At 47.7% G+C, this 16,168-nt stretch overlaps 1 protein-coding gene and 1 pseudogene across 1 annotated transcript in view; one reads left to right on the top strand and one right to left on the bottom strand.

Moving 5' to 3' along the window:
- Nucleotides 1-895: 895 nt before the first annotated feature.
- Nucleotides 896-16,168, bottom strand: part of UMODL1 (uromodulin like 1) — a 77,767-nt gene continuing 62,494 nt past the window's right edge. The window contains exons 17-22 of the mRNA XM_070466810.1: nt 12,573-12,718; nt 11,846-12,082; nt 11,083-11,242; nt 8,768-8,852; nt 3,671-3,872; nt 896-2,025 (exon numbers count right to left, since the gene is read on the bottom strand). Of these exons, the coding sequence (XP_070322911.1) occupies nt 3,691-3,872; nt 8,768-8,852; nt 11,083-11,242; nt 11,846-12,082; nt 12,573-12,718 (810 nt within the window). The 3' untranslated portion in view covers nt 896-2,025; nt 3,671-3,690. The remainder of the gene's footprint in view (nt 2,026-3,670; nt 3,873-8,767; nt 8,853-11,082; nt 11,243-11,845; nt 12,083-12,572; nt 12,719-16,168) is intronic.
- Nucleotides 12,729-14,293, top strand: LOC139034700 (ubiquitin carboxyl-terminal hydrolase 1 pseudogene; annotated as a pseudogene).

Genomic DNA, 16,168 nt, shown 5'->3' with positions numbered 1-16,168 from the left:
GATCCCCTGGAGGAGGGCATGGCAACCCACTCCAGTATTCTTGCCTGGAGAATCCCATGGATAGAGGAGTTTAGCGGGTTACTGTCCATGGGGTCGCAAAGAGTCTTACACGACTAAAGCGACAGCATGCACGCACACAATGTCAGCATAAGAACGGGGAACTCAACGATATTTGCTGGTTGGATGGATGGATGAATGGAGGAAGGATGGATGGAAGGAAGGATGGAGGGAGTGAGTGAGGGATGGGTGATGAGTGGTTGGGTGGATGGGCAGAGGAGAACGGTGGATGGGTGGATGAGTGGATGGGTGGACCAGGTCAGGGGTACCTCACAGCACACACATTCTTGCCCCTCTCAGACCTTGTCATGGCCCCCGACGTCTGTTGATTTGAGTGTCTCTCCCCCACAGGACCATGTGCCCTTTGAGGGCAGAACCAAGCCTGCTTCTCATGATCTCCAGCTCTGAGCTCAGGGCCTGGTGCATGCTCAGTAAATATTTGTCGAAGAAGGGACTAGGGCAGTGGAAGGATAAAGGGGGTGACCAAAGTTCCATTATTACAGAAAACACTAGCGAATGGACACAGTGGTTACTGAGATTACATGAACACTGTGGATGAAGTTTTAAACATGGAGTTCTAAAGTCCACATCAACCACTTTACCTAAGATCCACACAGTCACAGGTCTCAAGCCTGGGTTTACCGAACACTAACTGTCTCTTCCTCAAGAAAGGTCAGTGAGAGGTCCTGAGCTGATGTCAGAACAAGTGGACACAGCTCAGGAAGAGCCAGAGACGGGCTCCTGGTCTCCATGAGACACAGCACCGTGCCAGCCCTTGCGGACGCTGAGTGAGCTTGTGAGGTGGATGAAACCAGACAGAGCAGCCAGCACGGGCCTCTTTCAGTGTCGTAGCAATTTATTCCATTCGCTCAGAATCGCTATCCATGGTATCACATATTGCAATTCTATCCTGACTCTGAGATTTTCAATAAATCAAAATACTCCCATTTCCCTAATGTCCCGTGTTAATTACATCCAATACAATTAATCCTATGAATTAAAAACATTCAATAAAATTAACCCCATGAATTAAAAACTAAGACCATGTTCTAATTCTAAGTTCATCAAGGGAAAACACTATACTCTGAGGTGTTAGGTATCAAATGCAACTCCATGTACTTCAAGTAAAGTAAGAAGCATTATCTCTTAGCATGGTGCAATGAAGAAAATTCTAAACTAAAACTTAGTTTCTAAACCTATTTCCTCATGAGCTCATTTTGTAAACTTATGTAAATAACACACCCATTCATTTTATGGTTACCCATTATGCAATGGGCAAATAGTGCCTCACCCCCAGGTAAATTATTTATTTTAGTATCTGTGAAAATGCTTGGGAAAAGTATATATATCTATATATATCTCTATTATGTATCTATATATATCTCTCCCTATTTTATTTTATTTATTATATATGTATATAATATTTTCCTACTTGCTATAAAATTTTTCATATTAATAGAATGCCTTCTGAGTCACTGCTGTGTAAATAGAAACAATATCTTGGTAATAATGTAGGACTAAATTCAAAAGATATATGTGTCTACTAAAAATCACATTAGTAGTATTTTTTTTATGACTGACCTATTTTTAAAAATAGGATTTCAAGTGATGTCAAACATTTTTGAGAAAGTGAAATATTATGTATTTAACAGAGGGGCACAAGGATGGATGGGTGGTTGGGTGGTAGGTGATAGGTGTCAATAGTGAGCAAAGCCAAGACAGGGGCTTGGACCACTTGGGGTGGTAACAGGGCTGGGTGCTCTGGGTGGTGGCGGTGATTGGGTGATGGCAGAGCTGTTTATTGGAGCTTGGTTTGAAAATCCGTGTGTCTGGGGCTCCTGGCGTCCAGGCTCCTGCATGCTTCTCCACCCTCCTGGCACTGCTGCTTGGCTGGGACCCACATGGAGGACGGGCCTTCTGGGGGTAGGTGTAGTCTGTGCGTTCTCCATCTCTAGGGCTCATCGAAGCCTGGATGTAGGACAAAACAAGCTCCCATCAAGGCTCGAGTGAAGACTGGAACTTGAGCACAGCTGCCTGCATGGGAAGATCATCTGGGTCAGTCTGTCCCAGGAAAAGCAAGGTTTCTGCTGGAAACCCTGGGAGGGTGAGTAGAGAGTTACTGCCAATCCTAAGGACACGACATCTGTGGTCGCTGAACAATGCCAGGCTGGGCCCAATAAAAGGGCAGGGACTCCCAGGGAGTATGGGAACCTGGTCTGGGTGAGGGCCACTCCCTCAGGGAAGCAAGCAGGTGTGATGGGTGCACACACCTGAGCCAGACGGCCACACCCTGGGGACTTCGTGCGTCTGCACTATTTGTGGACCACCCACCCGGGCACGGCTCCTCGCCCACTGGGGCTCTGCCAGGTGTCAACCTTGGGGATGTTTGTTTGATGTTTTCCAAAGAGTAGATTTTTGCAAGAACTTGAGAACTAGTTACCGATTTCTTCCTTATATACTTTGGAAGACAGAAGTCCCAGGAGCGTAAGAAAAGACCAGGGGCCAATTTTCCCTCCGTGTCTTAATTTTGAGGAGGGGCCAGCCTCCGTGGTCAACTCACCAGATTTCTTTGGAAATGCTCCAGGAAAAGTATTGGCCTCCTTGTTGTCATTCTTATTTTATATCTGAAGTAAGAAACTGGAATGTCCTTGTAATTCTATGCAGGGTGGTCATGGGCCCCGGGCCCAGTCCTTCCCATGGGGATGTTAGGGCTCCAGGGCCTGGACTCACAAGGGCTCTCAGCTTGATGGGGGCTGAGACCAGGTGAGATCAGGGGAGGACATCACACTCCCAGTGTCTCCAGGAGACAATTTCTCTGGCCGCAATGAAGTTGACCAGAAAGAGATGCTGCCTCATGGAGAAGTAACCCAGGCTCTGCTGTGTGATCCAGGTGATTGACCTGAGCTCTCTGAGCCCACTGTCTTCATTGAAGGAATGAATCCCGGGTCTACCACACTGTAGGACTGAATTGTGCTGAAGGTCTGTTATCTCGAAAGAATGACAGGCTAAACGTGGGGATGGAAGAAGGGGACATGGGCTAGCAGAGCATGTCCATGTGTCTGTACCCCCAATGAGGACAGTATGGAGCAGGGTCAGTAAATGGAAGGGTCTTCATGACCACGCCTTGAGGGTCCCAAATCAGATGAGAAGGCACCCGGCCAAGGCGGCTGTTGTCTTTAATGCTAGAGGAAAGTTGAGCTGAAGTTGGGCTTCCCAGGTGGCACTAGTGGTAAAGAACCTGCTTGCCAATGCAGAAGACATAAGAGATGTGGGTTTGATCCCTGGGTCAGGAAGTTCCCCTGGAGGAGGGCATGGCAACCCACTCCAGTATTCTTGCCCAGAGAATCCCACGGACAGAGGAGCCTGGTGGGCTATAGTCCATGGGGTCACAAAAGAGTCGGACATGACTTAGCAAGTGAGCACACACACGTGTACCAGGAACAGTGGACGAAGACCAAATATATATTTCTCATTAAAAATCACACAGTATTGCAGGCATGATACACCAACACCCACAAATCTACCCGTAGCCAAAACCCCTGGACACGCTGTGTGGTCACCATCAGTGGCAAAGGCAGGACTCGCATGTCAGAGGGTCTTGCTTGTCACCCACCTGCGGGGCAGCCAGGCTCCTTACTCGTGGAACGTCTGGTAGCTGAAGTTGTCCGACCCGGCTTTGAAGTCGTATTTTCCAGTCATTCTCTGGTAATGCCGGACGAGGAGGGCAGCTGCCCCAGCCACCGAGGCGCAGGCGGCCCCCACAATGAGGACCAGGTAGCCGGCTCCCAGGCCTGGCCCTGCCGCCAGAGGTGACCCTGTGTTTACACAAAAGAAGGCAGTTCTGACTCCATGTTGGAACTGTTTCTTTAACTTGCTTTTCATTGCTTTTGATTGTTATTACAATCATACACAACGGTCAGCCTCAGGGGACTCTGTCCCTTTGCCTGTCTGTAAGCTAGAGTGCCTTTGCTCAGCTCATAGATAATCGGACCCTACCCACATGCAGAGTACATCATGTGAAATGCCAGGCTGGATGAAGCACAAGCTGGAGTCAAGATTGCCGGGAGAAATATCAATAACCTCAGATACGCAGATGACACCACCCTTACAGCAGAAAGTGAAGAAGAACAAAGAGCCTCTTGATAAAAGTGAAAGAGGAGAGTGAAAAAGTTGGCTTAAAACTCAGCATTCAGAAAACAAAGATCATGGTATCTGGTCCCATTACATCATAGCAAATAGATGGGAAATCAGTGGAAACAGAGACTTTATTTGGGGGGGGGGGTCTCCAAAATCACAGCAGATGGTGACTGCAGCCATGAAATTAAAAGATGCTTGCTTCTTGGAAGAAAAGCTATGACCAACCTAGAGAGCATATTAAAAAGCAAAGGCATCCACAAAGGTCCATCTAGTCAAGGCTATGGTTTTTCCAGTGGTCATGTATGGATGTGAGAGTTGGACTATAAAGAAAGCTGAGCACTGAAGAATTGATGCTTTTGAACTGTGGTGTTGGAGAAGACTCTTGAGAGTCCCTTGGACTACAAGGAGATCCAACCAGTCCATCCTAAAGGAGATCAGTCCTGGATGTTCATTGGAAGGACTGATGTTGAAGCTGAAACTCCAATGCTTTAGCCACCTGATCTGAATACCTGACTCATTGGAAAAGACCCTGATGCTGGGAAAGATTGAAGGCAGGAGAAGAAGGGGACGACAGAGGATGAGATGGTTGGAACGCATCACTGACTCAATGGACATGAGTTTGAGGAAGCTCCAGGAGTTGGTGATGGACAGGTAAGCCTGGCGTGCTGCAGTCCATGGGGTAGCAAAGAGTAGGACAAATCTGAGCGACTGAACTGACCCACCTGTGAATAGAAGTGATTAGCATACCCCTTCCAAAGTTTGGCCATTCCCTTGGAGATGTTTTACAAGACTGAAGACCCTTTCACTTTACTTCTCCACTGCCTCTCCCTCTCTGTTCTGCCTTCTGACTTTAGTTCCTCCTTGCTTCTTTCTCTCTGACTCTATAAAGGAACCTGGCACCCAGACCCTGACAAGATGGTTATTTTGAGGCACAAGCCTGCCATCTTCTCAGTCAGCGGGCTGCCTGAATAAAGTCGCTTATCTTAACCCCCTGTCTCTCAGATTTATTGGCCTATCGTGGAGTGAATGGAGCGAGCTTGGGCTGGGTAACACCTTCAGGAGTGAGATGGTGCGGGTGGGAGTTCCACCCACGCAGCGGGGCCAGGTCCCGGCTGGCCCCAGCATCGCCCCGAGATGGAGGACTCATGTCAGAGCCCGTGATGGAGCAGACTGTCCCGTGGCAGCCGCTCCATGTGTCCGTGAACCCGGGGGCTCCCAGAGGTGCCAGGGCAGGTGCCTCAAGCCCAGGAGAGCACAGCAGAGGGGAGAGCTCCTCCTCCTCACCCTCTGGATGGTCACTGGCCAAGAAGAGGAGGCCACGTGGGAGCCACAGGCAGTGCAGATGGGGACAGAGAGCTCAGCAGACTCAGCACAGAGACACGTTGCCTGTACCCACATGCAACTCAGCACCAGGGAGCCGGCCTTCCCCAGACTCGGGGGCAAGAAAGCACATGGGAGTCTGGACCCCAAACTGCTGAAAACAGGGATGCAAATAAATACTCATATATGCAGGTTCACAGCAGCAGAAAGGAGAAACAGACCCGAATCCATCAAAGGGTGAATGAACAAACAAATGTGGTCCATCACCCAGAGGAATGGCATTCAGCCATAAAAGGGAGGAGGTTCTGCCACACGTTACGTGGGACGCAGATGAGCCTTGAAAACATCCACTGAGCTGAGTGACAGGTACCGTTGCCAAGGACCACAAGTAGTCATGTGATCCTGTTTCTAGGGAAACGAGTCAGGAAGCCGACCTCATGGTTTCAGGGGTGGGGTTGGGGCTGGGGGTTCACTCTCTGTGAGCTTGGAACTGCTTTGGGGGATGAATATGTTTTGAAACTAGAGAAAGGTAATGGTCCTACCACACTGTGCATGTGCTAAATTCTACCCAATAGTTTATTTTAAAAGTTAACTTTATATTAGGTAAATTTTATCTCAATCTTATTACAGGAGTTTATCAGAAAGGTCTGGGTAGGAAAGCCTTCCTGGGCAACAAGGAACACTTGAAATCTTGTTTCCCATTTCTGGGGCTATGGCCTGAAGTACCTGCTGCTCTGGGTCCCCCAGTCACAGCTCAGGCATTTACAACAAAGTGGTCAACGATGGCTTAGAAGAGGCTCCCTTCAGACTGCCTTTATGATGGGTCAGCTGGAAACCAGGCAACCCTGTCCTTCAGAGGGCAGGCCACACTGGGATGAGGATACTGGGAATGACTGCTGGAGCACCTGCAACCTTCTAAGGAACCTGAGGCCCCAAGACTCTGGGTCACCAACTTCCTAACAATTCATTCGCAGCTGGCCCTTAAATCCAGCCTCCAGTGGATGGTACCATGAATACCCCCTCCTCCTGCATCTCATGTCAGGGGCCAACTTGTCACCGTAGGGGGGCACTATCTCCCTTGAGGATGCCACAGCAGAAAAGCAGAAGAGGCCCCCCATGGTTGGCCCCATGGAGTCAGGCCGCAGGCCCAGACTGCCAGCTCCAGAGACAAGTGAACCTGGTTTGGTTGCTGCCTCTCCAGCTGGGTTTCTGTTCCCTACAGTCAAGTGCTCTTAACCAGCCACAGACTCAGAGAACCTCTGAGTGGAGTCCACAGGCCAGTACTGTCCACTGGTTATCAGGGTCCAGGAATGGTGACTGGTTCAGGAGAGATGCTTCCAAATAGAGAGGGAGCCTGCGTTGCAACAAGACCCACACCATCAGTGGGAATGTCTCCTTAAACATAGCATCCACATGTCAGCCCTGATGGATGAGACAATTAAAAGACATGGGTCCTCCCCCAGAAGTGTGCGCAGCCACACACAGGGCAGTGATGACATCTTGGTGTGAGGTACATGACCACTCCTTCTGCAAAGGCACTGACCTGTCACTGCCCCTGTGAAGGGGACACATCTCAGTGAGGGGTAGTGATGGAGGTGTGCAAAAACCCAGGAGCTGGGGGCCTAGAACCCAGGCCCCTTCCAGAGGCTGAGCTCAGCCACCATCCGGGGACCCCCAGGCTTCTCACTTCTGAGCCTCCTCCACAATTGTTCCAGACCCTTCCCTCTGGTTCATTTCGGGAGCCTACAGGATATTAACCTCAAACTTTCTCAACTTCTTCTTACACACACACACACACACACACAAACTCTAGTGACTGAGAACTTATGTTCTCTGGAAAAGCAAATGACCGTGGACGATTTCCAAAAATTAAGTGCAAGAAGTATGATACTGACAGATGATCTGTTGGCAGCACAGATTCAGGGATTGCCCGGGTGGATTCTTCCTTTAAAAGGCCAGCAAACAGTGTTACATGTTGAAGCACAATCCTCAAAAAAATGTGTGTTGGGTGCCTCAGAATGTGACCTTATTTGGAAATAGGTTCTTTGCAGACATCATTAGTTAAGAAGTTATACTGAAGTGGGAGAGGCCCCTAATTCAATGATCAGTGTCCCCGTAAGAGGACAGAGGCGTTCAGGAGAAGCCACGTGATAACAGAGGCAGAGGCTGGAGGGAGGTGGCCATGGCCAGGTCACCCAGCAGGACCTAGAGGACCTGCAGAGGCTGGGAGCCAGGCCTGGAACAGAGGCCCTCAGAGACTTTGGAAGGAGCCAGCCCCACCCATTATGTGATCTTGGATTTGTGTCTCCAGATTTCAGGAGTATTTTCTGTTACTTTAACCACTCAGTTTATGATTCTTAGTGAATGTAATTCACATATATGTTCTTTCATATTAGAGCCCCAGATCAACCAGCTCTCCGCAGTTTAAGACAATGAAGATGGAAGGAAAAGCATTGTCCCAGGACCCAGGCCAGTGATCGCCCAAGGACCAATGCAAACACCAGGGCCTGGAGTCCAGCTCGGGAGACCCTGAGTGGACAGGCGTGGGGTCTGGCTGGGGACCTGTGATCTTTTAAATCTCTGAAATGTTCTGGATGAGAACCAGCAGCTGAATATCACTGGCCAAAAACTTGCCTCCCCAAGCTTGGGTCAGGATTCCTGTCTTGGTTTACACCCTGCCTCCAGAACCCAGAAGTTCTTGAACAAGAAAATAGAGAGACAAAGAAGCCCATCCAGATTAGGAAGAAACAAAATAAAAAGGGAAAATCAACTAGGATAAGGTTTAACTGCAAGAAACAGAAAACCCCAAAATAGCGATACAAAGAAAATGGAAGTTTCTTTCTTTCTGGCATAAAAATAGGAGGTCAGAGCTCAAGCCCGGCTCCGCAGCTTCGCCCCAGGGTGTCCTGGGGCACCAGCTCGTTTCAGCTCCTGTCTGAATGATCCTCATGGCCCCAGATGGTGGCTGGCTACAGCCGCCTCCCCTGCATGTCAGGCAGCTGGGTGTGTACCAGGTGTTTATAAGGAGGGCACTTGACACTCCCTTTTGCATCATATTAACCAGAGTTCACTCATGCAGCCACTCTTGCTGTGAGGTTGGCTGGGAACTATAGTTTTTCCTGGCAGCCACCTGTCCCCTAAAAACTAAGGGTTCTATTACCATTGAAGGAGGGAAGAACAGATATTTGGGGACAGCTAGCAGCTTCTGAATCAATACCCAGGTTTAGTTGTCTAACCCGAGTCACCTGCTCACCTTCAGACCGAATCAGGGGTCCCCAGGACATCTGGTGCATCACGGATGGCTCGCTGCTTCTCAGTGACCGAAAGTCATCACAGTTCTGTTGTTTTCATAGGAAAAAGGTGTTCACATTAGTTGAACAGTGGTTATGAGAAAGGTACCCACTGTCAGGGATAGTACACTGATTCGCACATGCTCTTTCCTGCTAGAAACGTCAAGTCACGATGAATGAGTTCAGTCAGTGGGGAAGGATGTTGGGGAGGCCAGATCACTTGGACCAAAGGGCTGTGCCAGGATGGATGCCCAGCGGGATGAGGGGAGGACGAGGCAGCAGGCGGGTTGGAGGAAGTGGGATGTAGCCCCCTGAGCTGTCTCCAGTTACTAGCTCTGGCCTCATCTCAAAGTCACCTTTGTGTTCTTCCCAGCCTGCTGTAGACACTTGCTCCTTTTCAAGCCTTTGCCTTACAAAAGTTTCAGTGACATAGAATCTACTAGTGACATAGAATCTACTTACTATATACCTGTGATGGAGTGCACTGCGCCCCCCCCCCAAAGATGTTACAGTCCTAACCCCAGTACCTGTGGATGTGACCCTATGTGGAAATAAAGTCTTTGCAGAGGATTCAGGTAAGATGAGGCCGTTAGGGTGGACCCTAACCCAGTGTGAGTGTGTCCTTGTAAACAGGGGGCATTTGCACACAGACACAGGCACGCACAGAGGGAAGATGTGTGAAGACATAGGGAGAAGGTGGCACTGACCAGCCAGAGAGCCAGACCTCAACAGATTCTCCCCACAGCCTCAGGAGGAATAACCTGGCCGACACCTCGATCTTGGACTTCCAGCTTCCAGAGCTGTGTGAGGAGACATTTCTGCTATTTAAGCCTATGGTACTTTGTTACAGCAGGGCTTCCCAGGTGATGTAAATGGTAAAGAACCCTCCTGCCAATGCAAGAGATGCAAAAGATGTGGATTTGATCCCTGGGGTGGGAGGATCACCTGGAGGAGGGTATGGCAACCCACTCCGGTATTCTTGCCTGGGAAATCCCATGGACAAAGGAGTCTAGTGGGCTAGAGTCCGTAGAGTCACAAAGAATTGGACACAACTGAAGCAACTTCACACGCAGGTGTGCACACACACACACTTTGCTACAGCAGCCCTGGGAAGACAATAAACACCTATCCCAAAGGAAGTTGGGAAGAAATACGTGCAGCCCATATTATAGAGAATCTGAGAACTGGCAGCTCCTTACCGAGGCCGTCATGGCCATTAACACCCTTAGTGTTGGAACCTCCATGGTGGTTCAACGACTAAGACCATTCCACGCTCCCAATGCAGGGGGCCCGGGTTTGATCCCTGGTCAGGAAACTAGATCCCACGTGCCCCAACTAAGAGTTCACACGCCACAACTAAAGATCCCGTGCGCCACAACTGAGACCCAGCGCAGCCAAATAAATCAATAATAAACCCCCCTTCGTGTTTCTAAGGGGCCGATGCAGGTCAGGGTCCCTCCACAGCCAAGCACTGGGAGTCTGCGCTCCTTTCCTCCTGCTGTTCCAGAAGATCTTCTGTTTGAGAAAAAGTAACAACAAAACCAGGAGCCCCTGGGCTTTTTCTCCTGTGCATTCAGACGATGCCCTGCCGCTGATCACCCTGGAAAACCACCCAACTTCCTTGAGGAGCACAGGAACAAGCGTGTCCCCCAAAAGAAAAAGAGACAGCCACTAGCTGACCCAGAGACCAACAGAGCCCTCCATGCCATCCTCTGCCACAGGCGACCTGTGACAGTCACTGCACCTACTTGTCTGTGGACAAAGCATCACTCTCCAACCCAGAAATGCAAAGCACACCTCAGTTGCAAAGGTCTGAGGAAATGAGACTGTAAAGTTATTCATAATCCCAGCATAAATGCTGAACAGGAAAGAAAAAAAAAAGATTAAACAGCACAATGGCAAGGATTCAGTAGCGTTCCATCGACTTGCTAAAAAGAATTTCAAATTAAAACATTTTTACACCTAAATATGTGTTTGATAACCTTGAAGAGAAGCACTACAGCTCTATGAGAAGGAAGGTCTGATGTGACGGCCAATGGAAGGGTATGGCCCCAGGAAGGGCTCGAGTGAACAACCCAGGAACATCGGTCTTCCACCCAAGGCTGTCCACCATCAAGACCTCATTTCATGCCTTTTAAAAGCCAGTTCTGTGGGGCCCAGCCCTTCCTCTGTGAAGCCAGGTCCCAGAGCTGCTCAAACCCTGGGCTTCTGATCCTGGAGCCTCCCTCCTCATAGCATAGAGCCTGAGTCCAGAGGTTTAGAATAGCAAAACACCTACTATTTTGCACGTGGCTCCAGGGGATTCCATGCAGATGCGGAGTTTGCAGTGCAAATAGACTATGGAGTTGTTGATGAAGGAAAAGATTTTCAGCTTAAACCGGGCCTTGTTGGAATTGCCATTCTCGATCACGTTCGTGTGTGTATTGGGGATGGGGCAGCTGGGAAGAGACAAGGTGACTCATTAGTTCTAAAGTGGCCCTCCTGTTTTTGTTGCCAGATGAATTTCCTTACATTGCACCTGAGTGCAGCTGGAGCATGCCCACAAGTCTCCAAGTAGGCAAGGATGGCTAGGTCTCCAGTTCCCAACAGGAGGGTATTCTGAGGGCACTGCCTAAACCCAGGTCTGCATCCACTTGTGTCTGGGAATTCTCTTGGGAGTCCCTTTGACTGCAAGGAGATCAAACCAGTCAACCCTAAAGGAAATCAACCCTGAATATTCATTGGAAGGACTGATGCTGAAGCTGAAGTTCCAATACTTTGGCCACCTGATGTGAAGAGCCAACTCATTGGAAAACACATTGATGCTAGGAAAGATTGAGGGCAGAAGGAGAAGGGGGTGACAGAGGATGAGATGTTTGGATGGCATCACTGACTCAGCGGACATGAGTTTGAGCAAATTCTGGGAGATGGTGAAGGACAGAGGAGCCTGCCATGTTGCAGTTCATGGGGTTGCAGAGTCAGACATGGCTGAGCAACTGAACAACAACAACAATCAGACTACATGGCAGGGGGAAGGTGCCCAGGGGCCCCTGAGTCCTCACCTGTTGTTAATGAAGCCAAACATGACCGGGTCCCTGGCGTTGCTGGATGGCGTGGCCCAGCACTCGGTCAGGACCACCTTCAGGTTGCTTTTCTGTTTATAGAGCCCTACTTCGATCTTAACGTCATCGCTGGCAGACACGCTGTAATTTTGAGGAATCGGAGAGTCTCCAATAAATAACTGCATTTCAGTGACAAAACTTCCAGCGCCATGGAGGTCCTCAATGATGGTGTAAACCCTGCAAGAGGGAGTGTTTGCAAGGGTCTGCTTCTTTGACCCACTTATTCCCCATTCCTCCCCAAAATGCAACTCCAGAGAAGGGTGAAAATAAAAGACCATCCAGTGAGAACACGCAGAGAAAGGCTATTTTTTTTCCCCAAGCTGGCGGGAGCTGGGGCCAGCCCCGGTCACTAGAGCTTGGTGGAGACCTGAAGGCAGATGGGGGCGGGGGGTGAGTTTCATAGGGGAAAGGGGAGCTCAGGGGTACCCTGATGGCATCCTATGTGACTGGCTAGGGGAGCAGACCTGACTTTCTCTGGTTGGTTCAAACTGGAAAAGGGGACAAATCTAGGGAAACTGGCAGTTAATCAAGTCCTGGCCAGTATCCATTTGTATGTTCAGTCTCTCAGAAGGGTCCTCAAGTGACTGAAGCCCTAAAGAAACCCCCAGGTGAAGGTGCTGGGAGGAGCGTGAGCCCCAGGGAGTAGGGGAGAGACCTCTGCACTCACCCCCACTCGGGCGTGTAGCCGGATGAGGTCAGGAGGTCATTCTGGAAGGCACAGTGGATGGGGCTCTCGATCTTCATGTGGTGGATGATGCCCTCTGGGGACACGTCGTTCCTCAGCGTGGTCCTCACCACCGTAGTGGTCATGTTCTGAGAACAAATGGGAAGTGAGTGAGCTCCCGGGTCCTAGTCGGCACCCAACGTGGCTGCCGACCACGGCTCTGGGTGCAGAGGCTGTTTAAAGTTTACCCCCTCCAAGTGTGAAAACGCTGACAACTTTTCCCCAGTACAAAGCAGCGAACTTAACACTGGGACACTGGGTTAGCCTATTTCCTGTGCTCCTTTTCTGCTTTAAAAGAGAGCCAGAGACAAACTAGATCTATACCCCAAACAACAGATCAGGCTCCTGCCCAAATAATCCTCAAGGGCATTTCTGAAAATGCGAGTGTAGCGCCCTCACCGAAGAAATCAAGTTAAAATAAATCAGTTAAAGTCTGCGACTCGGAACACTGCACTGTAATTCTGCGGAGAATAACACAGAACCAAAAGATCCAGAGGGCAACCTAAAGAAAATGAGTGTGATCTGGAAGAGGACTGGGGGAGGTGAGGTGATAATGCAGTTCACGCCTGAGGACCCGAGTCTCCAGGGAACACTGTGATGCCTGTAGCATTAACGAGGTTAAGCCCATAAACAGAAATGCAAAGCAAATCGGTTTCAAGCTAGAGAAATGACCCCTCGGTCAGCTGGTATTAAGGACTGGCTGCTCCGAATGTAAATGTTTAGCAGGAAAAAAAGATTTTCAGGCAGTTGTGTACCAATACAAGGAGATAGGCTTGCTAACATCAAAGAGAGTTCTGAAATTTCTCCAGAGTCAAAACAGAGATGAAAACCCTGAGATGGGCAGTTTCATCACTTGATTTAGTGGAGAACATTGCAGGAGGAGATAAGAATTTCTGTGAAAATTGCCATCGTTATACTGAAGGCAAAGTCTTTTGTTTGACAAAATGCCTGAAGTTGTAATTATCTGTTTGAGTTGCTTTAGTTGTAGTGGCTTGGGGTTTGATTGTCATGGCAGTGGCCTCCCCAAGACCAATACCCCCTATTGATGCCTTCAAAGGTATCACTAGAAGGACGGAGCCCAGGACCAAGCAGGAACAGCCTGAGTAACCTATGGTTGTAAAACTTACCGTGCACCACGGCCAGCAGTGGGCCTTGTTCTGCTTCTGTTAAGGTCACCAACCTTAACAGTTTAGAACTAGACAAGGGAAATTTTGTGTGAAGAGGAAACAAGAAGCGTGGCTGAAAATTATGCCAATGAAGAAGTTGGAATTAGAGTTGGTATGAAATACACAGTTAAGTAAAGTAAATATTATTGGACTGCTTGAAGGACAATAGAGCAAAGCAGAGGATGAACCATATGACAAACGGTCTAATCCTGATAAGGTTGCCAGTGGAGCATTTGCTGAAAATAGAGATTCTGAGATTACCAGCGCTAATGTGACCTGTGCCTCTAACTGACGAGAAACCCAGTGGACGATTAAGCCTTAACTTGAGTGGGTCTGAAAACAAAACTTCATCTGCAGGATGAAGCTTAGAGGAGTAGGAAGGGAATCGTCTGCTCTCTGATGATCGGAAAGTCCCTGAACAGGAGGACATTTTAAATTATCTTTCCTTCTACAGCTACTGCATCTACTCCTTGCTTGCTATTTTATAATAAATTATAGAATGAGTATGTTTAACTTATGGGCATATTAGACAGACCTGGACAAACTGGCAAAGTTGTTTACATCAAAGAATCTTCAGCTCTTTAACATCACACTCAAAGCTGAGAGCATTTCCTCTAAGATCAGGAACAAAACAACAATGCTCACTGTCACCACTCCTATTCAGCATAGTATTGAAGTCCTAGTCACAGCAATTAGACGAGGAAAAAATAGAAGGAATCCAAATTGGAAAGAGAGAAGTAAAACTGTCACCCTTTGCAGATGACATGAGGCTATACATAGAAAATCCTAAAGTGAAAGTCACTCATGCCGGACTTTTTGTGACCCCTATGGACTATGCAGTCCATGGAATTCTCCAGGCCAGAATACTGGAGTGGGTAGCCTTTCCCTTCTCCAGAGGATCTTCCCAACCCAGGAAATGAACTGGGATCTCCTGCATTGCAGGCAGATTCTTTACCAATTGAGCTATCAGGGAAGCCCCCAAATCCTAAAGACATCACCAAAAACATCTCATCAATGAAATCAGTAAAGTTGCAAAAACATAATTAATATATAGAAATCTGCTGCATTTCTGTACACTAACAGGAGCTATCAAACTAACTAATAAGCTGTCAGAAAGAGAAAACAATCTCATTTACAATTACATCAAAAAATAAAATTAAAAACCTAGGAATAAATTTAACTAAGGAGGTAAAATACTTGTACTCAGAAAACTGTAAGATACTGATAAAAGAAACTGGAGACCAACACAAATAGATGGATAGATATACTATGTGAATGGACTGGAAGAATTAATATTGTTAAAATGACCATTCTACCAGAGCAATCTACGGATTCAATGCAATCCTTATCAAAATAACCAATGGCATTTTTCACAGAACTAGAACAAAAAATTCTAAAATTTGTATGGAAACATAAAGACCCCAAGTAACCAAAACAATCTTTAGAAAGAACAACAAAATTGGAAGTATCATACTTCCTGACTTTAGACTATACTACAAAGCTACAGTAATTAAAATAGCATGGTACTGGCACCTAAACAAACACATAGATCTATAGGAGAGAATAGAGAGCCCAGGAGTTAACCTACACTTACTTGGAAAATTAATCTATGAGAATATACAATGTAGATAAGTCAACTTTTCTGAAAAATTGTTTTGGGAAAACTAGACAGTTACAAGCCAAAGAATCAAACCAGTTAACTCTCATGCCATGCAAAAAAATAAGTTCAAAATGGATACAGACTTAAATGTAAGACCTGAAACCATAAAACTTGTAGAAGAAAACATAGGCCGTGTGCTCTTTGAAACTGGTCTTATTAGTATTTTCTGATATGTCTCCTCAGGAAACAGAAACAAAAGCAACAGTAAACAAATGGGACTACATAAACTAAAAACTTACATAATGAACAAAACTATCAACAAAACAAGGCAACCTACTGAATGGGAGAAGATATTTGCAAGTGATACATGGTGGCTCAGTTGGTAAAGAATCTGCCCGCAATGCAGGAGACCCAGGTTCAATTCCGGGGTCAGGAAGATCCCCTGGAGAAGGAAATGTCAACCCATTCCAGTATTCTTGCCTGAAAAATCCCATGAACAGAGGAATCTGGTGGGCTGCAGTCCGTGGGATTGCCAGAATCAGACACAATTTAGCAACTAACCCACCACATATCTGATAAGGGGTTAATATCTAAGACACACAAACAACTCATACAACTCAACATCAAAAAAACAAACCCAATTTAAAAATGGGCACAGGATCTGAATAACCCTAAAAGATGATGCTATCAAAATGTTGCACTCAATATGTCAGCAAATCTGGAAGACCCAGTAGTGGCCACAGGACTGGAAAACGTCAATCCTCATCCCAATT

Source organism: Odocoileus virginianus, chromosome 4, assembly GCF_023699985.2.
Source record: "Odocoileus virginianus isolate 20LAN1187 ecotype Illinois chromosome 4, Ovbor_1.2, whole genome shotgun sequence".
Lineage (NCBI taxonomy): Eukaryota > Metazoa > Chordata > Mammalia > Artiodactyla > Cervidae > Odocoileus > Odocoileus virginianus.
This window is presented reverse-complemented; position numbering and strand designations above follow the sequence as displayed.